The sequence below is a fragment of the Muscardinus avellanarius genome (genome assembly GCF_963383645.1).
Source record: "Muscardinus avellanarius genome assembly, chromosome: 12".
Taxonomy (NCBI): Eukaryota; Metazoa; Chordata; class Mammalia; order Rodentia; family Gliridae; genus Muscardinus; species Muscardinus avellanarius.
The window spans coordinates 29,991,956-30,018,403 of NC_137798.1; the positions used below are offsets into that span (position 1 = coordinate 29,991,956).

General features: G+C 58.4%; 2 protein-coding genes across 3 annotated transcripts; both read left to right on the forward strand.

The window, feature by feature from the left end:
- Nucleotides 1-338: 338 nt before the first annotated feature.
- Nucleotides 339-17,206, forward strand: CARMIL3 (capping protein regulator and myosin 1 linker 3; the record flags this gene model as incomplete). Its single annotated transcript, XM_080707105.1, has 40 exons — nucleotides 339-378; nucleotides 1,914-2,008; nucleotides 2,260-2,310; nucleotides 2,409-2,468; nucleotides 2,560-2,675; nucleotides 2,851-2,948; nucleotides 3,202-3,272; nucleotides 3,372-3,445; nucleotides 3,675-3,750; nucleotides 3,829-3,917; nucleotides 4,435-4,529; nucleotides 4,745-4,831; nucleotides 5,018-5,127; nucleotides 5,259-5,336; nucleotides 5,852-5,928; nucleotides 6,001-6,105; nucleotides 6,193-6,262; nucleotides 6,679-6,760; nucleotides 6,860-6,956; nucleotides 7,043-7,097; nucleotides 7,174-7,346; nucleotides 7,613-7,681; nucleotides 7,903-7,996; nucleotides 8,090-8,188; nucleotides 8,500-8,628; nucleotides 8,806-8,919; nucleotides 9,355-9,530; nucleotides 10,298-10,385; nucleotides 10,497-10,634; nucleotides 10,887-10,950; nucleotides 11,093-11,301; nucleotides 11,817-11,917; nucleotides 12,519-12,834; nucleotides 13,144-13,272; nucleotides 14,431-14,497; nucleotides 14,606-14,695; nucleotides 16,427-16,545; nucleotides 16,622-16,802; nucleotides 16,961-17,071; nucleotides 17,181-17,206. 40 exons carry the CDS (start codon nucleotides 339-341, stop codon nucleotides 17,204-17,206), a joined length of 4,119 nt encoding a protein of 1,372 aa, XP_080563231.1.
- Nucleotides 17,207-19,761: 2,555 nt separating this feature from the next.
- Nucleotides 19,762-25,891, forward strand: CPNE6 (copine 6; the record flags this gene model as incomplete). Of its 2 annotated transcripts, XM_080708233.1 has the most annotated exons (16): nucleotides 19,762-19,845; nucleotides 21,119-21,322; nucleotides 21,723-21,902; nucleotides 22,413-22,487; nucleotides 22,635-22,709; nucleotides 22,871-22,954; nucleotides 23,044-23,133; nucleotides 23,411-23,515; nucleotides 23,729-23,815; nucleotides 24,065-24,124; nucleotides 24,340-24,473; nucleotides 24,545-24,599; nucleotides 24,689-24,740; nucleotides 25,074-25,207; nucleotides 25,327-25,563; nucleotides 25,754-25,891. In XM_080708233.1, the coding sequence occupies 15 exons, from the start codon at nucleotides 21,152-21,154 to the stop codon at nucleotides 25,889-25,891; spliced, it is 1,677 nt and encodes a 558-aa protein (XP_080564359.1). The 2 variants fall into 2 exon arrangements, with proteins under 2 accessions (XP_080564359.1, XP_080564358.1); XM_080708232.1 differs by lacking the exon at nucleotides 19,762-19,845 and having other exon boundaries at nucleotides 21,152-21,322; nucleotides 25,330-25,563.
- Nucleotides 25,892-26,448: the final 557 nt, after the last annotated feature.

The following is a 26,448-nucleotide window of genomic DNA, read 5'->3' on the forward strand; positions in this document are numbered from 1 at the left end:
AAGGCTGCCCCCCGCCCCCGGAGATACCCCGGACAGCAGCGCCGCGCAGCGAGGCTCTCACGAGGTAGCCCGCGGGAGGGGTCGGCGAGCGCGCGCGGGGTCTCACGCGGCTGGCGGCGCAGCGCGCATGCTCGCTCGGGCTCCTCTCCGGGCGGGGCGGGGGACCCGCCGCTCCGAGGCGGGGGGAGGAGCGCTCGCGCAGCCGTCCCTGACAGGAGCGGGCTCCGCCGCTGCTGCAGCGCTCAGCGCCCGGGCCCTGCCGGAGCCGGGACTAGCATGTGCCGCGGCTCCCCGGCGGCGGCGGCTCCTCTGCAGCAGCAGCAGCAGCAGCGGCCGCCATGGCCAAGGCCAGCGTGGAGCTCACCCGCGAGCTGCAAGGTAAGCGGCTGCCTCGGGCTCCGGGACGCCCCGTCCGCGAGCATCCCAGACCCAGTGCTCTCCTGCGCGCGGTACACCTCAGCCCGGCGCCTCCCGCCCCTCACGTATCCTCGCTCCGAGGCAGCCCCTACACCTGTACCCCGGCTCCAGCATCGCTGTCCCCGGAGCATCCTCCTCTGCCCCCCTCGCCTCACCCTATCAGGACCTTCCTGTCCTGGAGCCGCCCGTCCCGCTCTTCGGCGACAGGTGCAGTTCCCTTGGCTCCCGGGAGCTGACGCTCAAGGTTCCTGACCCACCCCTCCGCGAGGCGTCCAGTCTTCGCTCCAGAGAGTCCCCTGCTTTCCCCCACCCCCGCCGGGCGGGGCCAGGCCCGCCCCACCAGGCGATGGGAGCTGCCCCTGGTCCTGACCGCTGCGTGTCTCAACACCCTCCCTCCTCTCGGCCCCGCCCCGGAACTGGCCCTGGGGAGCCCCCTAGGAGCCGGGCAGCGCCCAGGCTAGTGGGGCAACGAAGGGAGTCAGGATTGGAGCTAAAACCAAGAGCCGAAACCCTGCAGCTCACCTCCCACAGCCCCGGTCCCAGCCTGTCCTCTTCCCACTGCCCACCACCCACACCTGAAGGCCACTCCCGCTTTCGTGGTTCTCAGACTCTCCCCAAACCAAGCCCCCCACCCCAGCACTGCCACAGCCCTGACCCCCAGAGGCAGGAGCACAGGCTAGCCCACGCAGGACGCTCAAGGATACTCAGAGGCACGCTGCGCTGTGGTGATTTCTCACACCTACACACGCACAGGAGCACGACCAGGAGATGTGTATACACACACCTTTACAGAAACTGCACCCCCGTCACACACATGCACACACACTATGGGATACCGGATGGTTCTGCCAGCAGATGGGTATGGGGCTCATTTAAACACTAAATTCTTCCCCCTGCCACCAGCACCCCCCACATACACACACAGAGGAACTGTCTGGCACTGTTTCCCTTTAGCAGCAGCAAGCCAGCAGACTCATTCACACTTCTCTGTCCCCACCAGTGCCACTCAGGTTCCTTGGCATTGTCAGAAGGCACACACGCATGTGTGCTCACACACACACACACACACACACACACACACACACACACCATAGTAAAGGCAGACTCTCATACCCAGACCACCTAGGATACAGTCTAGGGACACCCCCACACCTCCACACACTGACTCACTGTGTATGTGTCATGGCTGCAGCAGTGCATGGGCTGGAGAAATCCTTCACACCTCAGAGGTGTAAGACACACCCTCCCACAGTAAGTGTCACTCAGCAACTGTCCCCTGACTCTCAGGACACCAGGAGCCAGCATTTTCTCCACATCCCACTCCCTTTCCAATAGGAAAAGTCACCCAAGAAGAAAAAGTCTCTGTCCCATACTCCTCTGTCCCTGTTTCTCTCTCCTCTCGTCTGCCCCTGCCCCTGCCTCTATCTGGACAGCCCCAGGGGAGTGGGGGTGGCCAGGGTGAGGGGAGCTCTGAGCAGGCCCCCACCCACCTGCAGACAGCATCCGAAGATGCCTGAGCCAAGGGGCTGTTCTCCAGCAGCATCGTGTGAAACTAGAGACAAAACCCAAGAAGTTTGAGGACCGAGTGCTGGTGAGGGCATCGGTCTTGGAGGTCGGAGGGCAAGGGCAACTGGGCTATACAGGAGAGACAGAGGTGGGAGGAGGCTGAGGAGTCAGGGCCTGGGGGAGGGGGCAGGGATGGACTAGGTTGATGTCCAGGAGCCCAGGTTAGGACAGGAGAGAAAATGCTCCCAGAACAGAACTGAGAGCGCAAAAAGGGGGCAGGGGCGCCTGACCCCAGGCGGCTGCCGTGAACTGTTGACACTCTTCTCTTCTCTCCAGGCCCTGACCTCCTGGCGCCTCCACCTTTTCCCCCTTAAAGTCCCTGCCAAGGTTAGTTGGGCTGAGGCGGGGAAGAACACCTGGCATTCTCTCTCCTGAGCCTGGCCACCAGGCCCTTAACCAGGGGCTGAGCATTCCCATCCCTCCAGGTGGAGAGCTCCTTCAATGTCCTGGAGATCCGCGCTTTCAACACGCTCAGTCAGAACCAGGTGAGCGCCAGCGTTCAGCCCTGCTAGTAGGTCCGCTGGAGGAGGGACCCAATACCTGAGGCTCTGCCACTGTCTCTTCCCCTACCACCAGATCCTGGTGGAGACTGAGCGTGGCATGGTGAGCATGCGGCTGCCATCAGCTGAGAGTGTGGACCAGGTGACGCGCCATGTGAGCTCTGCCCTCTCCAAGGTCTGCCCTGGCCCTGGGTGAGTGGCAAGCCTCTCTTGGGCTTAGACAGGAAGGAGGCTTCTTCCCCTGGATTTGGGCTCCTGGGACACAAGAGGAGGGCTTACATCCTCCTCTTGCTTTTTCCTGGGGACCCAGAAGCTATATTGAGAGCCTCTTTCTGCCCGTTTCTGGGATGATTTGTTCACCCTCCAGGTGTTTGATCCGACGTGGAAATGCAGACACCCCAGAGGGGCCCCGAGACACATCTCCCAACTCTGAGACTTCCACATCTACCACTCACAGCGTGTGTGGTGAGCAGGGGCAAACAAGAAGAATGTGGGACCTAGACCACCTGTCCCGTGTCTAGAGCCCTTGTGCATGGAGGTTTGCCTGAGAGGCCTCTGTCTGCCTTGAGGATTCCACAGTTCCTGGACCTCAGGAGGTTCATGGTGTAGCAGGGACCTAGGACAGTGGCATGCACAGTGACCTTGATCTTTCCTAGAAACCCAAGCCTATTCCCATCCCCTTGCCCCTCATGAAACCAGCCCATTTCCTGCCCCACAGGTGGCTTCTCGGAGACCTACGCTGCCCTGTGTGACTACAATGGGCTGCATTGCCGTGAGGAGGTTCAGTGGGTGCGTTGGGCAGGGACCTAGCAGGGAATGGGTGGGGCCTGGGGGGAGGGGCAGAGGGCAGGGCAGGGAGCAGGTGTGAGCCAGTTCCACCTCCCCAAGGATGTGGACACCATCTACCATGCTGAGGACAACCGCGAGTTCAATCTCCTGGATTTCAGTCACTTAGAGAGCCGGTAAGCAGATGGGGCAGAGATTCAGCCCAAATCCCCAGCTTGGGCCCACCCTGGCCTTCCCTGGGATCTCCCTTCTGGTCCCACCCGCAGCCCCTGCCCCCTCCCTGCCCCCTCCCTCACTACCATTTACCCATCTAGCTTTCCCAGTCCAACCACCCTGTCCCCGATTTCTTCTGTCCCACCCCAGCCACCTGCTTACCACCTCCTTTCCCCTTCAATGTCCCCACAGAGACTTGGCACTTATGGTGGCAGCCCTGGCCTACAACCAGTGGTTCACTAAACTCTACTGCAAAGACCTGCGGCTGGTAGGAACTAGGAGGGGATGGGGGAGGGCAGAGGAGTGTCCTTCTTGGCTCCTGATCTCAGGACCCCTCTGTCCTCAGGGCTCAGAAGTGCTAGAACAGGTGCTACATACCCTGAGCAAGTCAGGGAGCCTGGAAGAGCTGGTGCTGGACAACGCTGGGCTTAAGACGTGAGGCCAGCCTCCTCCGTGGGTAGCGGTGCCCCTGTCATGTAGTCAGTGCTCCAGGACCCAGAGCATGAGACCCTGGACTATGCTTCTCACTTTACACAGAGGAAGCTGAGGCCCAAGAGAGCATGAAGCAAGCCAGTGGTCATGCTGGGACTCAGCCCTCAGCCTCCCCGTGCTCCATGCCCCATCCCCTCTCCATCAGCTGCCAGGGTGGGCCGGGACTCAGCCCTCAGCCTCCCCGTGCTCCATGCCCCATCCCCTCTCCATCAGCTGCCAGGGTGGGCCGCTACAGTTCTGAGGACCCAAAGCTGGGCTTTGCCTCAGCACGACTTCTAAGGCGCAGGATGCCCCCTGGTACTCCAGAGAGGAGACGAGGTCACTGGTGGACCCTGAGCTGCCTCCCCCACCCCGTGGGGCCTCTAATCACTCTGGTCCCAGCCAGGCAGGGAGATGGAGGAAGAGGGGACTGGGACCTGGGGCTCAGCTCAGGACAAATCCTTCTTCCCCTTCCCTGAAGGGACTTTGTCCAGAAGCTGGCCGGGGTGTTTGGGGAGAACGGGAGCTGTGTGCTGCATGCCCTCACTCTGTCCCACAACCCCATCGAAGACAAGGGTGAGCCCCAGCCCTGAACCCTATCCCCACCACAATGCAGACCTCTGTCCTGGCCCAGAGCCCAACCCGGGTCTGAACAGGGGCCTGATGGCAGCCCCTGCCCCAGCACTCCCATCCTCAGCCCCAGGCCCACACTCCACTCGAGCCCCCATCGACTCTGAGCCACCTGCACCCACTGCCCAGCTTCTAAGGGCCCATGTTCTCTGCACCCCCAGGTTTCCTCAGTCTGAGCCAGCAGCTCCTCTGCTTCCCCACTGGTCTCACCAAGCTGTGCCTGGCCAAGACTGCCATTTCCCCTCGAGGTACTCATACCAGGACCCCTGACCTCTGACCCTCTCCCAGTGCTGCCTGCGATGCTGTGCCCCAGACATGTCCCCAGACACTCACACGCCACCCCAGGGATTAAGGGAGAAAAAGGGAGCCACATTCAGGGAGTGGGGAAGAGGTGGGGATGGGGGCCAACCCAGCCCAGTGCCCGCTGTGCTCAGGGCTCCAGGCGCTGGGCCAGACCTTTGGGGCCAACCCGGCTTTTGCCAGCTCCCTTCGATACCTGGACTTGAGCAAGAACCCCGGGCTGCTCGCCACAGATGAGGCCAATGTGAGTGTCTAGCCTCCACCCCTGCAGAAGCATGCTCAGCACTCAAGGCCTGGGAGTCTTCCACCCTGTGGCCGCTGGGGGTGGGCTCTGTCACCTCTTCCCTAGCAGCCTCTCTGTCCTTCCTTCCCCAGGCCCTCTACAGCTTCCTGGCCCAGCCCAACGCCCTGGTGCACCTGGACCTATCAGGGACTGACTGCGCTGTTGACTTGGTGAGGGGCTAGTGACCGGGAGAGCCAGGCTGAGGAGATCTGGGGAGGTCAGATGCATCTCTGTCTTAAACCCCTGGCCCCTTCCATAAATACAGAAGTAGCAAGCTGCCAGGATGACTATAGATTTCGCAGAAGCTCGTACCTGGTCACGAGGTTGTACCGGCTATGCTAAAAGCCAGCCCTCGCTCCATTCCGCAGCTGTGCACCTAGCCTAGGGCTGCCTCTGCTAGTGGGAACGGATCTTCCCCTAACTGAGCACAGGAAATTAGCCTGTAGTGGCCCGGCTTTACACATCCCCTGTCCGGGAGCCTCTCTGCACCCCTGGAAGCCAGGCAGGCAGTACACTGACTTCCCACAGAGGACAAAACTGAGGCCCCCAGAGCTGGGTGGGTCTCCACAGTGAGGCTCACCCAGAGGGAAGAGCCTGGACCTGGACCAGGAGGTAGGAGGGAGTCCTTGGCCCACCTACAAGCACCCCGCAGCCCCCCTGACACCCACCATGTCGCTTGCCACAGCTTCTGGGTGCCCTGCTCCACGGCTGCTGTTCCCACCTCACCTACCTCAACCTGGCTCGCAACACCTGCTCCCACAGGTGGGGACCGGCAGGGTGGGGGGACGGGCAGGCCGTGGCCATGCCCCTCCCTGACCTCAGGAGTCTCCACAGGAAGGGCCGGGAGGCCCCACCAGCCTTCAAGCAGTTCTTCAGCAGCGCCTACACCCTGAGCCACGTCAACCTGTCGTCCACGAGGCTGCCCCTGGAAGCCCTCAGGTCGGGTGGGTGCAGGTTGGGGGCGTCCAAGGGAGCCATGGGGCGCAGGGGAGGGGTAAATATGGGCCTGCTGACCTTCCTCCACAGGGCGCTGCTTCAGGGCCTCTCCCTCAACAGTCACCTCAGTGATCTGCATCTGGACCTCAGCAGCTGTGAGGTGAGCCACCACCCCAGTGTTCATTGCTCCAACCAAAGTCAGACCCTGGCTGCAGCTTGCCCCTGACCTTAGACTGTGGTCTAAGCCATTCATTCAGGTTCTGACTCCAGGATCTCTTCCCTCAAAGCTGTGGGTGGGAGATACCAGGCTTTCCCAGCAGAGGGCAGGAGCAAGCTGTCTTAGGAGTATCCACCTTGCCGGCTGAGGAGAGCCAGGGGAAAGGAGAGATGGGGTGTGAAAAAATGACCACCCTGATTTTACTCCCAAGATCTGGCCTTGGGAGAGCTTTTACTCCCTGATCTTGACCTTGAGTTCTGACCTAGCTACTCTGATCTCTCAGGATTTAAAGGTGCCCTTTTCCTCCACCTCACCTCCCACCTCAACACAGCCCTCTCTCTTCTACCCTATCTCTGCAGCTCCGTTCAGCGGGAGCCCAGGCCTTGCAGGAGCAGCTAGGGGCTGTTACCTGTGTAGGCAGCCTAGATCTGTCAGACAATGGTGAGTAGGAGCACCTTTTGAGCAGGGAAGAAGCCCTGGGGAGACCCCAGTAAGCCTCAGGCCGCAAGGCCAAGCCTGTCCCATCCATCTACTGACCAGGGTTCGACTCGGACCTCTTGACCCTGGTGCCCGCACTCGGCAAGAACAAGTCCCTCAAGCACCTGTTCCTGGGCAAGAACTTCAATGTCAAGGCCAAGTGAGGCCCCTCCCACCCCTTCGCTCCTCCTCCAATAGCATGCCCCTGGCCCCGCCCCTGCCACTCTGAGCCCCGACTCCCCGCAGGACCCTGGAGGAGATCCTCCACAAGCTGGTGCACCTGATCCAGGAGGAGGACTGTGTGAGTGACTGGGCCTTGGGGGCCTGCAGTGGCAGGGGGCTGTGGGGACTGGGCCCAACGCCGGCTTGCCACTCAGTCCCTGCAGTCACTGTCGGTGGCAGACTCCAGGCTGAAGCTTCGCACCAGCATCCTCATCAACGCCCTGGGCAGCAACACCTGCCTGGCCAAGGTGGATCTGAGCGGCAACGGCATGGAGGACATCGGGGCCAAGATGCTGTCGAAGGCCCTGCAGATAAACTCCTCCCTCAGGTGAGGCCCACGCTGGGACCCTCTGGCCCAGATCCCCAAAACCTACACACACACACACACACACACACACACACACACACACACACCCTCTCCCTACCTATCTCAATGTCCTGTTCTGCAGCTTTAGGAAACCCCAGTCCCAGCACCGTCTGAGTCAGTTTTATTACCCAGAAACGGAAGGAGGGAGGGCCCAGGGAGGGCTGAGTCCCTGGCCCCTAATAGAGACCCAGAGGAAGAGGTGACAACCAGTGTCCACCCTCCCCCAGAACTATCCTGTGGGACCGGAACAATACATCTGCCCTGGGCTTCCTGGATATTGCAAGAGCCCTGGAGAGGTAAGTAGATCAAGGCCCATCCTGATCCCAGCCTCCAGCCTCCCCATGCCAGGACCAGGCCTGAACTACCCCAGCCCCACCCCAGGCTCCTGACCCATTTTCACGAAAATGTAAGGAAGGGTCATAGAACAGAGAAATGATGAGCAGGGGTGGCTTTGGGGAGCAGAGGCCTCCCTGGCTCACCCCTCGCCCCACCCAGCTGTGCTAACTGTATTCTACAGCAACCACACGCTGCGCTTCATGTCCTTTCCGGTGAGCGACATCTCCCAAGCCTACCGCAGTGCCCCCGAGCGCACAGAGGACGTCTGGCAGAAGGTGGAGGGTGCCATCCCAAGCAGGGTGGAGCAGCAAGGAGCAGAGGGCAGCCCCCAGCCCCAGCCCTGACCCTCCCTGCTCCATCATCTCCAGATCCAGTGGTGCCTGGTAAGGAACAACCATTCCCAGACGTGCCCCCAGGAGCAGGCCTTCAGGCTGCAGCAGGGCCTGGTGACCAGCAGCGCCGAGCAAGTAAACGTTTCCCTCCGGGGCACGTGGGGCGTGCATGGGGCATGCAGGTGTGACGGGGTAGTGCACACGGCAGGCATGAAGAAGCATCATGTGGTACCCGTGACTTGACTGAGCATGGCAGGACATTCAGAATGTGGGCCCCAAATAGATGTGGAAAAATAACAGGCAGCCCTAGACCAGGGGTGCATAGGACTCTGGGAGTTCAACTAGGCATTCAAGAAGGGCATTCCAAGAAGAAAGACCGGGCCATCCAACAGCGGGCCCGTTAGGTCTGACCTGGGATCCCTGACACTCCTGCCGCTGTGCTCCAGATGCTGCAGCGTCTGTGTGGACGAGTGCAAGAGGAGGTGCGGGCGCTGAGGCTGTGCCCCTTGGAGCCCGTGCAGGATGAGCTGCTCTATGCCCGAGACCTCATCAAGGATGCCAAAAACTCCCGGGCGGTGAGCCCTCTGCAACCCCACCCTTCCCTGACAATCTGCAGAACCCAAGGAGCCCAACCATGCTAACCCAAGAGTGTCCAGGCACTGCCCCATGCCTCTTTCCTCCTGGCTGAGGGGCCCCCAAGGACTAAGTAGGGCCTGATTCTGGCCTCTGAACCTAACCCCTTCCTTCCCTAGCTGTTTCCCAGCCTCTACGAGCTGGGTCATGTATTAGCCAATGACGGGCCTGTGCGGCAGAGGCTGGAGTCAGTAGCCAGCGAGGTGTCCAAGGCTGTGGACAAGGAGCTGCAGGCAAGTCCTGGGGGAGGGAGGAGGCCACAGTGAGAGCCTGGTGTTGACCAAGGCAGGACCTAAACCAAGGACAAGCAGGAGGGCAAGAAAGAAATGCACAGTTGAAACCACCCATTCACCTTGTATCAGTGCTGCCACCATAGGGGCTTGGGGTTTTTTATGCTAGCCTTGACCTTAGACCCTGAACTTTGATCTCCCCCTTTCTGGATCCTGATCCTTGGACTGAGTCCCCTTGTCCATATGGTAGGGTAGAAGGAACATTAACCAAGAAGTAGGGAAGCCCGCATGTCCAAGTCTCTGATACAAACAGCTCTGCGACCTTAGGCAGGTCCCTTGGTCTCATTATGGGGCTGGATAAGCTTAAGTTTGTTCTGCCACAGTGGCAGCCCTGACCCTGCCCTCCCTGGGGCTCTGGCTCCCTCTCCCCCACGCCAGGTGATCCTGGAGTCCATGGTCAGCCTGACGCAGGAGTTATGCCCTGTGGCCATGAGAGTAGCTGAAGGGCACAACAAGATGCTGAGCAATGTGGCTGAGCGCGTCACCGTACCCCGAAATTTCATCCGAGGAGCGCTGCTGGAGCAGGCCGGACAGGACATTCAGAACAAGCTGGAGTAAGGCAGAGCATGGGGCTGGGGGTGAGCTGGATTTGACCCAGAGCACTTAGGGACCTGGGAGAGATCAGCAATGAATAATGAATGGCATGATCTCCATTACAAGGGATAAATCTTTAACCAAATGCAGCCTTGCTGTTTAGGATTTGACTGGTCTCTGCCCTAGAAATCTAAGTGCTGAGCTGGGGTTTAGGAGCCAGAGCGGTGCACAAACAGGTGTATGCAACACATACCCAAGTTCATACACCAAGACTGGCCTCCCAGGAACAGAAGACATGGGCAAACAAAAGCCGTCCAAGTCAGGCACGGGGGTCACATTCTCTCTCCCTCCCAGTCTTCATTGCCCCTGGAGTCCTTTCAGTGGGACCTAGGTGCCACCACTCACAAAGCAAAGGAAAATTAGTACACACACCCATGAAACAGCCAGGCCTGGGAAGTGCTCGTTTCTGCTGTTAGACTAGCAAGGTTTACTCTGAACCTAATTCACAAAGCTGTGTTCCACTGAGGTTCCTCACCTCCAGCCTCCTTGCTCCTCCTCCTCCTCCAGCTCCTCTTTGCCCCACACACCTAGGCTGGGGAGACCAGTGGGTGGGGCTGGGCATGTGTTTGTGGAGACCTGACTGCGGTGCATCTGAGGTGCCTCCTACTGCAGCCATGTTCCCTGTGAGCAGCCAGGCAGCCTGCCCACTTCTCAGGCACTTGGAGAGGGAGGGACTAAGGCTCTGAGGCCAGCGGGGGTGGCTGAGCAGCCCCACCTGTGCCCACAGTGAGGTGAAGCTTTCGGTTGTCACCTACTTGACCAACTCTATAGTGGACGAGATCCTGCAGGAGCTGTACCACTCCCACAAGAGCCTGGTAAGACTTTGGAGCCCAGCCAGGCTCAAACATGAGCACCATCCCCTCCCTCTCACAGCCCTGGGAGGGCACAGCTGCCCTGGAATCCTGTTCATACCTGTCCTTCCCCAGGCCCGGCACTTGACCCAGCTAAGGACGCTGTCAGATCCACCAGGAGGGCTGGGCCAAGGGCAGGATCTGTCCTCCAGAGGCCGAGGCCGGAACCACGACCATGAGGAGACCACAGATGATGAGCTTGGGACCAACATCGTGAGGCCCACACACTTCCCCCTCCTCCCTAACCTGGGCCCTGCCCTTGAATCTGCACTCGACTGTCCCCAGCCTCCGCTGCACTGTGGCTGGCCTCCCTGAGCCCTGCTCCAGCCCCCTCTGCCCTTGCCCAGAACCTGAGGAGAGGGAGGCAGGAAAGACTCCAAAACCGGGCTTTGTGAGGAGTGGGAGGCTCCGAGTGAGGGTTTGGGACTTGGACCCTGGCCCCATGCTTTGTCTTCATTTCTGCAGGACACCATGGCCATCAAAAAGCAGAAACGCTGCCGCAAGATCCGGCCGGTATCCGCCTTCATCAGTGAGTCCCCAGCCTCCATTCCAGCGTTTCCAGGCTCCACCCCTCCCCTGGGCCCTCTTTCCCCTTGCTTTTTTCTCTGCCTCTCCACCCTGCTTTCTCCCTGCTCCTCCTGCTAGTCCCGCTAATAATGCTGTGCCCACAGGTGGGAGTCCTCAGGACATGGAAAGCCAACTGGGGAGCCTGGGGATCCCCCCTGGCTGGTTCTCAGGCCTCGGGGGCAACCAGCCCACAACTAGTGGCTCCTGGGAAGGTCTATCCGAGCTGCCAACCCATGGCTATAAACTAAGGCATCAAACACAAGGGAGGCCCCGGCCGCCCAGGACCACCCCGCCAGGACCTGGTCGGCCCAGCGTGAGTCCCGAAAGCCTTGCGAGAGAATGGACTTCCCTTAGCAATGCCAGGGCAAGAGGTTCTAGCATTAGGCCCCAGATGCCAGAGACACTAACTTTGCGGGATTGGGCAGGAGCCCAGGCAAGCCATCAAGCAGTTGACCATCCAGTTTGGATGAGAGCTAGACCTTATTGCACGTAAGAAATCTGTCTAGTCAAGCATGGTATCACAGGCCTGTAGTTCCAGCTACTCAGCAGACTGAGGCAGAAGGATCTCTTGAACATGAGTTCAACACCAGTCCAGGCAGCATGGCTAGACGCCATCTCAAAATAGAAAGAAATCTCTGTTCTAAGCAGTGACATTCTTATTTTGGTGACAGATAAAGCCAAGAGCCACCAACCTTAGGAAATGCTCAGTGAACTGAAGTCTAAATTCCTGTGGGATCAGGTCCAAAGGAGAAGGCCCTTGAGTCCCCGGGTGGGAGGTGGGACTTCCTAACCCAGATGAGCTATCCCACAGGACTTTTCTCCCAGCAGCTGCCAGTACCTGGGACTCGGCAGGAGAATGGCATGGCCAGCCGCCTAGATGAGGGGCTGGAGGATTTTTTCAGCCGAAGGGTCATGGATGAAAGTTCCAGGTGTGGTGCCTAAATACATTCCCCTTTTCAGCCGGCCTCAAGGCCCCAGAAGGGCTGCATGGCCTCCCTGCTCCTGTGAAAGTCTCTCCAACAACATTGGCCCCAAGCTAGTCTCTCAGGACATTTCCCCACATTCTCCCCCTCCCCCTCTTTTAACTACATGGCTCTGAATCTCCTCAAGATGACCAGAAAGGATGGAGCCAACATGAGCCTCCTGGGCAGGGTGACAGGCCCGGGGGTGGCTCCACTGGTGGTACGAGGCCCTGAGGGAGTGGTCTCCATCACTGTCCTGTACAGACTGCCCCGGTCTGTCCAGGGGAGCAGGTCACTGAGGAGCTGAAAGAAGGAGTTGGCAGGGCTGGAGGGGAGGGAGGGAGCTGGAAGGATAAACCCTGTCTGAGAGAAAGAAGCTACTAGAGGTTTGTGATGAGGAAGGTGAGAACACCCCCCTCCCAGAACTCTGTGGGAAGGGGTACAGTGTGGCAGGAAAGACCAGATGAAAGTGGGAAGAAAACCTTGGTTAGACCCAGGACAGACCAACACCCATAGCACTCTAGGCTCTGCACGGCACTGGCCACTAACCCACCCCACTTCTGTCCAGCTACCCCCGGACTCTGAGGACCGTGCGGCCAGGCCTCTCGGAGGCACCGCTGCCTCCACTCCAGAAGAAGAGGCGCCGAGGCCTGTTTCACTTTCGGCGGCCCCGGAGCTTCAAGGGGGACAGGGGCCCCGGGTCCCCCACTGCTGGACTCCTCCTCCCTCCGCCCCCGCCCCCACCCCCGACTCAGGAGAGCCCTCCCAGCCCAGACCCCCCAAGCCTGGGCAATAACTCCTCTCCCTGCTGGAGCCCAGAGGAAGAGAGCAGCCACCTCCCTATATTTGGGGGAGGCCGGGGGCCTTCCTTCCGCAGGAAGATGGTAAGTGAGGCAGGGGGGTGCTGTGTCCTCCCTTTCTCCTGTCCCACGCATAGCCCGTTCCCCGACCCTACCCCAACCTTAATGGGAAAATGCTGGGCAATGCAGGCCATTCCAATTCCCCCCTCCTGAGAGTGGAGTCAAACCTGATGGCCCAGAGCATGCTGGGAGTGCTGTATGCAACTGAAGGCATCAGAAGGACTCCTCCCAGGGTCTGGGTAGAACTTTTCCAGGGGCTTCCCTTGGCTCCCCTGCTACTTGTGCAGCCCCTTCTCCATCTGGAGCTGCTTGTAAACAGGAGACTTGTTCCAGGGCACCGAAGGATCGGAGCCAGGGGAGGGGGACCCAGCCCCTGGAACAGCACAGCAGTCAAGGGTCCATGGTGTGGCCCTTCCAGGGTTGGGAAGAGCCAAGGGTTGGAGCTTCGATGGGAAACGAGAGGTGAGGGGGCCTGGCACGGCAAAATGAAGGTCCTGTGAGTCCCTGCCCATCACCCCACTTCTTGCTTCCTCGTCCCTGGCGGCTCAGTGGAGTAAGTAGGTGCTTTGGCATTAGAAGGTGTAGGCCACCGTTTGCCCTTCTATACACAGAACGCAGGACTCCGTGCTTAACCTCTTGGAGCTTATAAAATGGGGGGTGTCACAGAAATACTCACCTCTAATGCTCTGTTTCCCAAATTTTGGTGGCTGGATAGATTACAGCCTTTGGGTTTTTTTGTGTGTGTGGGTGTGTGTTTGTTTTGTTTGAGGTTTTTATTTTTGTGGTACTAGGGATTGAACCCAAGGGCATTCTACATCTGAGCTATACACCCAGCCCTTTTTATTTTGAAATAGAAACTCACTAAGTTGCTGAGGGGCTTGCTAAATTGCCGAGGCTGACCTTGGACCTGCAATCCTCCTGTCTCAGCCTCCCAAGTATTTAGGATTACAGGCATGCACCACTATATTTGGCTTCATTATAACCTTTTATGACTGATTTGTACCTTATTTGTGTGCCATCTGAATTAAAATTGACATAATTTTTTAAATTGAATCAAATCACCTTTTTAAAAAAAACTTAGTCTAGACAAAAGCATTATCATCTTTCAAATCACAGATATTTTGTATGAGTCATTTTTCTACTCTACATAAAATAAATATAAAACTATTAAGACCGCAATGTGATTGTTTGGGTAAACTATTTCTTTTTTTGTTTGTTTGTTTTGGGTTTGGTTTTGGTTTTAGTACTGGAGATTGAACCCAGGGGCATTCTACCTCCAAGCTATACCCCCAACCCAATTTTTTTATTCTTTATTTTGAAACAGGGTCTCACTAAGTTCCAGAGGGCCTCCTAAGTAGCTGGGGCTGGCCTCAAACCTGGACCATCCTGTCTCAGTCTCCCATGGACTGAGATTACAAGTCTGCACCACCATGCCCAGCTTTGGGTAAACCATTTCTTATCCCCCAAGGGTGGCATAAGTGCCACTCTTTGAGAAACATGGTCCAGGTATCCGGGAACCAGTGACATCAAAATGACATGAGACGCCAGAACAGAAGCCCTTTGTCAGCTGCAGCCCCCAGGAGGTGTCTTTCTCATGCCCTGACTCAGCTATCATTGCAGGGTGCAGGTCCAGATCTGGAAGACAGCACCCAGGCTTGGCAGAAACGGCGCTCTTCAGATGATGCAGGTGAGAATGGCTGCCCTCCCTCTCTTCCTTTATCTCTCTCAGAATCCCCTCCTAATTTGCCTTTCCCCCTTTCTCCTTCCTCTTTCCCATCCCCTCCCTTCATTCTAGGGCCTGGAGCCTGGAAGCCCCCACCACCCCCCCAAAGCACCAAGCCAAGCTTCAGCGCCATGCGCCGGGCAGAAGCCACATGGCACATAGGTATGGAAAGCCTCTTCCCAGGCAGCAGCCGAAGGCCCAGGGGTGTCTACAGAAGCAAGCCTGGCCCCTGTGCTGGGTAATTTACCACCAACACAGAGCAGCAAGAAGTCAACACAGTGGAAACACTGAAGGATAGCCGGGTGTGGTGGTCACACTTGTAATCCAGTACTTGGGAGCCTGAGACAGGAGGATTCACAGAAAGCCTCAGCTACTTATTAGGGAGGCCCTCTGAAACTTAGTGAGACCCTGTTTAAAAATAAAGAATAAAATATAGGGCTGAACGTATCGCTCAGAGGTAGAAAGCCCCTGGGTTCATTCCCCAGTACCACACACACACACAAAAAAAAAAAAAAAAGAAAGAAAAGAAAAAAGAAATGCTAAAACGAATTTCCAAAGCTACAGACAAAATAAACCAACAGCCCAGTCCTAAACAAGGTTCCACAGAGCCAAAGCGGCTTCCCCAAGGTTAGCAGATGAGGGCGTGCTTTGCAAGGGTTTCTGAGAACTGTGGGGCAGGTGCCACCTCTGATCATAGTGGCGCCCTCTCTAGAGAAGTCCTTGTTCTGCACCTTAGCCAGGTGCAGAAGCCTGACTGCCAGCAAGTGCCGGTCGTTCCAGGCCCATTTCAAACATTTCAGCATTCGATAAAAATAGCTTGTTAATCTATCCTCAGGTTTCTCAGAAAGCTGCCCCAAGAACAGGCAAGAGCTTGATATTAGCCCCAGGTCCTACTCAGCCACCCATGACCTTAAACAGGTCGTTTATCTTATGGCTTCATGACTAGAGGAACAAAAGGAGGAGGATTATTATTTCAGGTATGATGTTTCCCTCCTGCCAGGTTCAGAGCATCTTCTGCTTTAGGAGCCACTAAGAGGAAAGTTGCTCCGCTCAGCATCACTTTAAGTTCCCAAAAGCCTGGAATATGACTCACGATGATATTAACGTGAACAAAATCTCCCTGTAGACAAAAAAAAAAAAAAACACCCCTCCCCTTCCTCACTCCCAGCCCAGGCTTGTGCATCTAGGAGGAAGGAATCAAGAACAGGCTGGCCTGCTGGGGCTGCTGCTCCCCTTCCTGCCCTCTCCTTTCCCCCTGCAGTGCAGAGCCTGCCAGCTTGGGCCTGGCAGTGCCGGCTTGCTTCCCTGCCCTCTGAGATCAGCCCGGCCCTGGAGCCATCTTCACTGATATCCCATCCCTCACACAGATTAGGCTGAGCATGCAAAGCAAAGATGCATCCTCCATTCAGGACCAGAATCGTCAGATGTGCCGATGCGTGCACACCTCCCAGAGACACACGCAAACACCTCCCAGGGGTCCCATCCACAGGCTTGTGTTGCTGAAATTCACAGGGCAGGAGACAAGTGTGCCAGGGTACTTGAGGTTCTCATCATCTCAAGCAGACTGGCAAACAGTTCTGGGAATGCCAGGCTGCGGCATTGGCAGGGCCCCGGGGCACTGCAGCCCTGGATGGACAGGCCTTGTATCCTGGCTCTGCCCCAGCAGGAAAGGGGCTGGACCCTGCTCTGTAGAGTAGATATCCAGGCCAGAGCCCCCTCCAAGGTGATGGCCTCGGGGTAATTCTAGGGACCGAGGGCTAAGGAAATGTGCAATAGAAGAGGACATCGAAGGCAGAGATGGAGCAAATGGGCCTGCAGAGGCTTCGTGGGAGGAGGAGACGGGAGGGCTCTGCAAGCCGCCTTTTCCTGTAGCTTCTGTCTCCCATTTCCCAGCTGAGGAGAGCGCCCCCAACCACAGCTGCCAGAGCCCCAGCCCAGCCTCCCAAGATGGAGAGGAAGAGAAGGAAGGGGCCTTATTCCCAGAGAGGACTGTTCCAACTAGGAATGCCAAGGTAAGGGCTAACAAGGTGGGTGAGGAGGGTGTGTTTTGATGGGGCAAGAAACTGACACAGCATCTTCCTCTGCCAGCCGCAGGATCCCCCTTTAGCTCCACGGCCCCCGAAGCCGGTGGCTGTGCCCAGGGGCCGCCGGCCCCCCCAGGTGCCAGGGGGCAAGGAGGAGTCCGAGGCTGGAAGTACAGCCCCAGGAGTCAGCAAGCCCCGGCCGAGGCTGGGCTCACAGCAAGACCAAGAGGAGCCTGAGGTCCCAGGTCTGCCACCTGGCTGCGGGAGGGGTTCAGGGGACTCCGGGGCCTTGCTGGATCCCCCTAACAGCCTGGAGTAAGCCACAGGCAGGAGTCACAGCCTGGGTGAGCACCCAGCCTGTGAGCCCCCTCACGTGCCAGGCTTGCTATGACTGTCATTTCAGGGCCCCCTGACCCAGGCCGTCGGCCTGCCCCCCTGAAGCCCAAGAGGACACGGCGGGCACAGTCCTGTGACAAACTGGAGCCTGATAGAAGACGGCCCCCTGACCCTGCAGGTGCCAGTGGTGTGAGGGCGGGACCCCTTGCCACCCATCTGTCTGTCCCACACAGTACCCCTCAAGCCCCTACCCAGGAAACAGGGTTCCCTGGATTTGTCCCCAGCAGGAACTAGTGAGCCAGGAACGGACTGACAGCCGCTGTGACAACCTCCCCGGCCTTCCTCTCGACATGTGCCTCACAAGGACTCAGACCTGCCCATCCCTGCTCCCCCAGACCCCGCCAGCCCCTGTCTTACAGGGGCAGGACAGCAGGACCAAGCGTAGGGGAGCCAGAGGTGGGGAAGAAGAGGGCAGAGCAGCCTGGAGAGAGGGAGGCTCTGGATGCCTGCCTCCATGCCTCGCACTGCAGAGCTTCAGGGTGGGCCTGTCTCCTCCTCTGGGAGGATGGATCTCTGTCCCTCTATCCCCAGGGGCTTCTCCTCACTTGTATAGTATTAAAAAAAAAATCACTGTCTGCCTCCAGTCTCTGCTGTCCTCCCCATTCACTGTCCCCACTCCCACCCCACCATCTGCTCCCTTCCCACCAGCACCCAGGGCTTGGCCACAGTGAAAGAAAGTGAGGAGCACCCCACAGGTGTGGGGCTGAAGCTGAGAGCAGGGAGAAGAACAGAGCTGCTCCAGGCTCCGAAGACCAATCCCCAAGCTAGGGTGGGTGTTATGGGCAGGGGCAGGGCTGTAGAAAACGAAGTGACAGAAGTCAACTGTGTCCAGCTTTGGGATGGGATTGAGAGACTCCAGTGTACCCGAGAGAGATTAGAGCACAGTGTGTGTGTGTGTGTGTGTGTGTGTGTGTGTGTGTGTGTGTGTGAACACACACACACACACACACTCAACTGACAGTATTACAGATTGTTGTGTCATCCTGTGGACACCCTCGATATTCAAAAATCTCAAAAGTAAAGTGGCAGCTAGACATGGTGGCTCACGCCTATAATACCAGTACCTGAGAGACTGAGACAGGAGGTTGGAAGGTTCAAGGCCAGCCTCAGCAACTTAGTGAGTCTCTCAGCAACCAAGTGAGACACTGTCTCAAAACCAAACAAACAAACAAAAAAGGGCTGGGGATGTAGCTTGGAAGTAGAAGTAGGTTCAATCCCCAGTACCAAAAAAAAAAAAAAAAGGAGAGTAGCTTATACATAAACAAAATGTGGATCAATAATTAAATTAATCATTTCCTTTAATATTCTAAATGCAATTCCCTGGCATCTAGGGCCTTCACAGCCTCTTCCTCTATGATGCGCTTCCTGAAGCCTCCCCCACTCATCCCAGTCAAACCCTCCCTCACTAAGCCCCCACTGCATCCTGAGCAAGTCTTGTTTATTTTGCATCCATCACACTTAACTGCATTTCATACAGGCTTATCATCTCTGCACATGTGTCTCTGGTTCAAATATTTCCACGTTCCCTGGAGCCAGGGGCTATGTCTTTTTTTTTTTTTTTTTTTTTTTTTTTGGTGGTACTGGGGTTCCTGGAAGCCTTTCTACCTCCGGGCTACACTCCCAGACCTATTTTTACATTTTTATTTGGAAACAGGGTCTCCTAAGCCAGCACACGTGGCTGGCTTCAAACCTGCACGATCCTCCTGTCTCTGCCTCCCAAGCGCGGGGATTACAAGCGTGTGCCACCACGCCCGGCGGGGGCTATGTCTTAATCACCTGGTTAGCCCTAGTACCTGGTACAATGCCTGGCATCCAGGAGCTGGTTAATCGGTGGTTGCTACTTGAAAAAATGAGCACTGAAGGGACAGAGAGCGAAGGTGTCCCGGTGAATGCACTTGCTCTCTCCTCCCAGATCATCATGTGCCCAAAGCCTTTGTGCTTGGCTTGTAGCTCCCTAGGCAATTACTCACTTCCCCTGGTCTCCCTAAGAATGAGTAATGTCTGTTTCCTTAAGATCTGTGCATGGCACGGTCACTCCCCCGGGGATATGGCCACATGGGTTGAATCTGGGGGCTGGGCACGTGGTGGCACCAGGAAGCTACGTTGGTACTCGGTCCTTCAGCACCTGTCCCTACTGTGCAGCCCTGCCCTCCGGGGCCTCGTGACAAGGACGAGTCTGTGCGTCCTAAGCAATCGCATCCATTTCCTGTATCTCCTTATAAAAAGGTGGCTGGGGAACTGGACCTCATTCTCAAAGCCGTGAGGTTCAGCGTGGCACGTGATGGTTTTTAAGGAGCACGTGAAGATCAACATTGTGTATTCCGGGCTGGTGCAAGTGAATGTATGTGTGACGAGTGCAGCCTGGTGACTGCAAATATCCTTAACAAGTGTAGCGCTGTCAAAAGCATTGTGAGACTGGTGTGTTTCCCAGTGTGTATTGGTGGGGCTGTAACTGTCATGGTGTCACAGTGAGTTTACGTACTGGCGCCTGTGTGTGTCAAGATATGTGTGAGTCTGCGAGTAGTGGGTGCGTGTGTCATCATCATATCTCTGTGTGGATGCGTGTGTGTGCATGCACCACGGCAGTGTGTGCATCTCTGTGATGCCGGGTGTGGGTGTGTGTGAAGGGGAGATGTATGTCACTGTGTCTGCGGGGGTCCTGCCTCTGAGCCGCCCCCAGCCCGCCCTCCTCCCCCGGTTCTGTGGCTTCTCTCAGGCAGTGGCCCTGCCTCTCCCCTCTTCTCCCTCCCAACCGGTCTGTGCGGGGGGAGCTGGTGCTGCGGCCCCCCCATCCCTCCCAATCCAGGCCCCATAAATAGCAGCAGAGCCGGAGCTGGAGCCGGCGCCAGCGGCTGGAGCAGCAAAGGAGTCCGGGCCAGGGCCGGTGAGCCGGTGAGCCGGGAGAGAGGAGGCCCCTACGAGAGCCCAGGTGAGCCCACCCTGCCTCCCCCCCCCAGCCCCAGCCAGGCCCAGCCTGACCCGATCTCCATATTGACCTTTCCTCTCGACCTCAGAGAGGTCCCCAGCCCTGCCTGATCCCCTCACCATCACAACACCCTGCCTATGTCAGGAGACCCACAAGAACTGAGAGACTGATGACTAGAGGGGGAAGCCACCGCCCAGACCCCCCCTCACAGTCCCGGGAAGACGCGCATGGTGAAGAGGTGGTCCTCAGCCAGGGAAGGGTCCCAGTTCTGGGGAGGTACAAGGACTATCACACCACCCTCCTGGAGACTGGAGACAGACACACCACAGGAGGGGACAGACACAGAGGGTGGGGCACTCAGATACACCAGTGCACACTCACTCGGGGAAGCAGGGCACGGGACCGGACAGCCTCACTCTGAGTTCTGAACAGACATAGATAGACTGACCGGCCCTGGACTCGGGCCGGCGTCCCCTTGCCTGCTGCTGCCTGAGGCTTGGTAGCACCGCTGGGGGAGGGTGGCGCGCACGCATCCCACGGCTGGCATGGAGGGGGCTGAGGCTCCCCCAAAACCTTGTCGCTAAGAGACAGCACCAGTGTTGCTAGTAAGTGTGAGAACAGGGGAGGTGGGGAGGGATGCGAGGCTTGTCATAGTGGGAGCCCCTGCCAGGAGCCCCAGGGGCTTCCCATAGCACCCTGGTCCTGACTCCACTCCGAAGCCCACCACCCGCTTCCCATCAGCCAGCCAGAAGGCGGGTGGGCGTAGGGAGGGGAGAGGGCACCTTCCAACTGTCTCCTGCCCACAGCAGACTCCATCCCCAAGGCCCATCCTCTTCAGACCTCCAGGGGCCTCCCCGTCCCCTGCCCCGCCCCTCGCCCCACTTCAGCTCCCTCATGCCAGGACTGAGTGCAGCGCTGGCTCACACACCAGCCGGGAAATAGCAGAAGGTGCTGAGCCAGCAGACAACGGGGATCAATCGATGGCCTGGGAGCCGAGACTGCCAGGAACCCCACCTCGCATCCCAGTCGCCGGGCCCTCCAGCCTATTCACGCACACCTAGGCTGGCAGGGCTGATGGAAACACTGGCCTCCTGAGCAGGAGTACCAGACCCTGGTCCTGGCCTGTGCAGAGCTCTGGGGAAGCAAAGCTGTAGGCAGGGTATCAGAAAATGCATAAGATGGTCAGGGAGGAGGGCAAGGTCCTGGAGGCCAGACCTCCTCCTCTGCTTCTCTTTCCAGTGTCCAAGCCATCTCTTCCGTCCCCACGGTGCCATGTCGGACCCCGAGATGGGATGGGTGCCCGAGCCCCCAGCCATGACGCTGGGAGCCTCTCGGGTGGAGCTGCGGGTGTCCTGCCACGGCCTCCTGGACCGAGGAGACACCCTCACCAAGCCGCACCCCTGCGTGCTGCTCAAGCTCTACTCTGATGAGCAGTGGGTGGAGGTGAGGGCGGCTGGGTTTTTCCTCAGCTAACCTCCCAAGTCCAGCCCGGGAAGGAGGAGGGGGGTTGGGGCGATGAAAGCTTCTCAGGAGAGTGTGAGGACTCCAGAGGGCCTTCTCCAGGCCACTTGGGTAACCCTGGAGACGGGTATGCCATCATTGCAAACCCAAACCATTTCACAGTCGAGAGCTCACTGAGTCCCAGAGGCTCCTGAGATTACCCCAGAGGCAGGGGGAGCGCTCCCAAAGGCCTTAGGAGAGCCCGGCTCCCAGAGCCGGCAGCACCCTAGAAAGAAAAGAGCTGGCTGCTGAAGCCAAAGGCGAGCCTCGTGCCCAGGAGAGTCCAGGTCAGGGAAAGTAACCTCGGTTCCCAGCAGGCCCTCACCCTCCCTGCCGCACGCAGGTGGAACGTACGGAGGTGCTTCGCTCCTGTTCCAGCCCCGTCTTCTCCCGGGTGCTGGCCCTTGAGTACTTTTTTGAAGAGAAGCAGCCCCTGCAATTCCACGTGTTTGATGCTGAGGATGGAGCCACCAGCCCCCGCAACGACACCTTCCTTGGCTCTATGGAGTGTACCTTGGGCCAGGTCTGCAACCCTGTTCACTCTACCCCCGCCCCCAATCAGCTTCTACCTCTGGAAGCTAAAATAAGAGGCTGCATGAGCTCGGGAGCTAGCTCAGAGGGGGCTTGGATCCAATTTCTGCCATTCACTGGCTGTGCAGCCTTAGGCAAGATACCTAACGTCTCTGGGTCTTAGTTTCGCCATCTAAAGATGGTAGAAGGGGAATGGTATAGTGCCTCCCTCTTTTTTTGTTTTGAGTTTTGTTGTTGCTTTGTTCTGGCCTTGATTTGGGGTTTTTTGTGGGGTGCTATGATTTGTTGGTTTGGGGGGGTTGTTTTGTTTTTCTGTTGTTGTTGGTTGTTGTTATTTGGTACTGAGACTTGAACCCAGGGCCTAGAAATTGAGCCCAGCCCTAGTCCAGTCAAAGGGCCAACCTTGTGTACACTCAGAGAACACTTATTCTTCCACCCTTCAAACCCTGGCCGAGGCAAGTGGGGACATTACAGCTGAGTGTGCCTCCACCTCCGTCCCCAGATTGTGTCACAAACCAAGGTCACTAAGCCGTTACTGCTGAAGAATGGGAAGACCGCGGGCAAGTCCACTATCACGGTAGGCAGGCCGCCTGTGCTAATCCTTGGGCCACGCACTCAGAGCCCTTGCGTGGACATCCATGGTGACATCATGCCCTAAGGGAAGGGTGTAGGGCGGCCCTCGAGGTGAGGGAGGGGAGTCCTGCCACTTGTGTCTCCCTTGCAGATTGTGGCTGAGGAGGTATCGGGTACCAATGACTATGTGCAACTGACCTTCAGAGCCCACAAGCTGGACAACAAGGTTGGAACCCCAGAGTCCAGGCCCCCAAGTCCCTTCTTAGGGAGCCCTAGGCCTCCCACTGGATCCAGATCTGTGGGTCCCACGTCTGTTCCCTTTCCAGTATTCCCCCCACCCCAGCCCTCCTTGCAGACCTCACCAGACCCTTTCCCCTGCATCCCCAGGACCTGTTTAGCAAGTCTGACCCTTTCATGGAGATCTATAAGACCAATGGGGACGAGAGTGACCAGCTGGTCTGGAGGACTGAGGTTGGTGCCCAGGGCTGTGGGGACGGAGAGGGGAGAGCAGAGTGAGGAAACCTAGACCGGAGGTGACCTGCTCCCTGTGCCTCCCCAAGGTGATCAAAAACAACCTGAACCCCACCTGGGAGCCGTTCCGCCTGTCCCTGCACTCTCTGTGCAGCTGCGATGCCCACCGACCCCTCAAGGTGAGACCCCAAAGCACAGCTTACTCAGAGCATCCAGCCTCCTCCTGCTGCCCACCCTGGGCGATGAGCACCTCTCATGCTAGGATAAATAACAGTCGCCTTTTACAGAGGCCAAGTTCCCCGCCAGATCCAAGTTCAGCAGCTGGCCTCTCCGGGAAGGTTAAAGGCATCTGTTTGGGCCTAGAGGCTGTGAGGCCCCTACCACCTCAAGTCCCCCAGCCACCCTAGAAACCCCTGGCAACCCTAAGCCTGACCCCACTTCTGCCCCACTTCTCAGTTCCTGGTGTATGACTATGACTCCAGTGGGAAGCACGACTTCATCGGCGAGTTCACTAGCACTTTCCAGGAGATGCAGGAAGGGACAGCAAACCCTGGTCAAGAGGTACCAGAGACCCCGCCCCCAGTATCCCACCTGGGTCCCTGGGAACATCCTCAGGGTGACGCCGAAGGGACCACTGCAGGTGACGGGAGGTGGAGAGCGTGGAAAGGCTCAATGGAAGGATGGGCCGTGGGGGTCTTGCTCGGGAGGCTCTGCTTGAAGGCAGCGGGAGGACCACCTGATGGACTTATGACCCTGCACCTGTGGGGTATCTAGATGCAGTGGGACTGTATCAACCCCAAGTATCGGGACAAGAAGAAGCATTACAAGAGCTCGGGGACGGTAGTGCTGGCTCAGTGCACGGTAAATCCCAGTTCTTGATCGAGAGTTGCCCCCACCCTCATCCCCACCCCTACCTTAATCTCAGATTCAACCCTTCCTTGTTTCAAAGACCAGTTTCTCTACTCCCGGGAACTGCACACCCTTGCCCCCTCGACCCCCAACTGCAGCCTCAAAAACTCTAGCTCCCCACTTTCCCTACAGAAGCGCTATCCAAGTTTCCCCCCCCCAAGGGATCACCCCATCCCTCATTTCCTCTCTCCCTCCTGACAGGTGGAGAAGGTGCACACCTTCCTGGATTACATCATGGGTGGCTGCCAGATCAGCTTCACGGTAAAGACCCAGGGGATTAGCACAGCAAGAGGGGGCTAAGCCCAAGGTGAACTAAAGGAGAGGAACCCCTGCCCCGGGCTTTCTGGAGCCTCAGCACAGTCAGCTCGTGCTGCAGCCTGCTCCGCCATGGGGCTTATCCAAGTCCTCCCTGCTGCCCTACCTAGCTCTGGCCCAGCCTTTCCACTGGCTCTCCTTCCCCACCCTCGCCCCACCAGGTGGCCATCGACTTCACCGCCTCCAATGGGGACCCGAGGAGCAGCCAGTCCCTCCACTGCCTCAGCCCCCGCCAGCCCAACCACTACCTGCAGGCCCTGCGTGCCGTGGGAGGCATCTGCCAGGACTACGACAGGTAAGAGAAGGCTGGGAGGAAGAGGAAGGTCGGCCTTGCCCCGGGAGCCCACTGCCTTTTCTTCTCTCCAGTGACAAGCGGTTCCCAGCTTTTGGCTTTGGGGCTCGAATCCCGCCCAACTTCGAGGTAGGCAGGGTGTGAGGGAATGGAGGAGACAGGGGGAGTCAGATGGGCAGGAGAGTCCTCCCCTCATTGTGCTCACCTTACCCTCTCAGGTGTCCCATGACTTTGCCATCAACTTTGACCCAGAAAATCCTGAATGTGAAGGTAAGCTGGGTGGGTCCCAGCAGCCCACCTCCCCTGCCCCCGCGCTTCCTGCGCACATCTGTGCATCCCACATGGCAGCAGGCTCCACTCCCATGGCCCAGCTCCCTGTCCCCTCCACCCATCCAAGACCCGTCTGCTTTCCATGAGACTTGCAGCCCCATGGCCAGCATCTGCCCACGCAGGGCTCCCAGCCCCGGGATGTCCACCTCTTCCTCTTCTTAGTGAGGAACTACTGTGGCTGTCCTAAAACCAGGAGCACCTCCGGGCCTTAAGGGGTGTCAGGAAGGGTTCCCTGCTGCTCTCTGCTACCTTGCCTCTTCTCTTTGGCCACAGAGATCTCGGGAGTCATCATGTCCTACCGCCGTTGCTTGCCCCAGATCCAGCTCTATGGCCCCACCAACGTGGCGCCCATCATCAACCGCGTGGCAGGGCCAGCCGAGCGCGAGCAGAGCACCGGCCAGGCCACGGTGAGCGCAGCAGACTAGCGGCTGCCCCGGGTGCCCCGGGTGGTGCCGGGGCCTGGGCTTGGTGCAGCCGTCAGCTCCTCCCCACGAGGCGCCCCTTCCTCCCCCTCTGCTGCCCTCAGAAGTACTCCGTGCTGCTGGTGCTCACAGACGGCGTGGTGAGCGACATGGCCGAGACCCGCACCGCCATCGTGCGCGCCTCCCGCCTGCCCATGTCCATTATCATCGTGGGTGTGGGCAATGCCGACTTCTCTGATATGCGGCTGCTGGACGGCGATGACGGCCCCTTGCGTTGCCCCCGAGGGGTGCCCGCAGCCCGCGACATCGTGCAGTTCGTGCCCTTCCGGGATTTCAAGGACGTGAGTGCTCAGTGTCGCCCCCCCACCCCCGCCCTGCGGAAGGACTCCTCAGGTCCCCCGCCCCTGAATCTAACAGCTCTGGCAGCCCCGCCCCTCCCCACCTGACCCCGCCAACCTCTGCTCCAGGAAGCCCCGCCCCCCCGCCCGGCCGCCCCCTCCCCACCTCTGAAGGTCTCTGCCGCCCCGCCAGGCCGCCCCCTCTGCGCTGGCCAAGTGCGTGCTGGCTGAGGTACCCAGGCAGGTGGTGGAGTACTACGCCAGCCAGGGCATCAGCCCCGGAGCTCCCAGGCCCTGCACTCCGGCCACGACCCCCAGCCCTAGCCCGTGACTGCCTCCCACCAGACTGACTCCCTCTGCCTCTCAGTGAGTCCTGGGGGGCCAAAGGGGTGCATGCAAAGGGGGTGCAAGCGGGGGCTTCTCCACTACACCTGTACTGCCACGACAGAGTGCAGAGAAGCTTGTGACTCCCTCCTCCCCCTTTCCAGGTGCCTGTTCGGACCCTTGTGACTCAGTGACCAGTGCCTCTTTCTAGTGGACCAGCTGTGCCCCCTGGTTCCCAGAAGTGAGTGGTGGGCCCTGCCCCCATCTCTCCAAGCCCCACCCCTCAAGTCTGTGGCCCCTCGGTGACCTCCTTCCCTGATCCTGACTTTCTGGCTGTTAATAAAGGGAACCACTCCTGGCACTTCAGTCTCTGCCCATCACACCTCAGATGCCCATTGGGCAGTCTGCAGCACCCACACACGCCACAGGAAATGAAGGCTGGCACCTTTCAAAATCTGAGCCAGAGTTCCCCAGGCAGGCGGTGTCTCTGCAGTGTTAGCCCAGTCATGCGCCAGAGAGCTCTAAGGAGCCCCCACCCTCACCTCCCAAGCCCCGGGGGTCCAT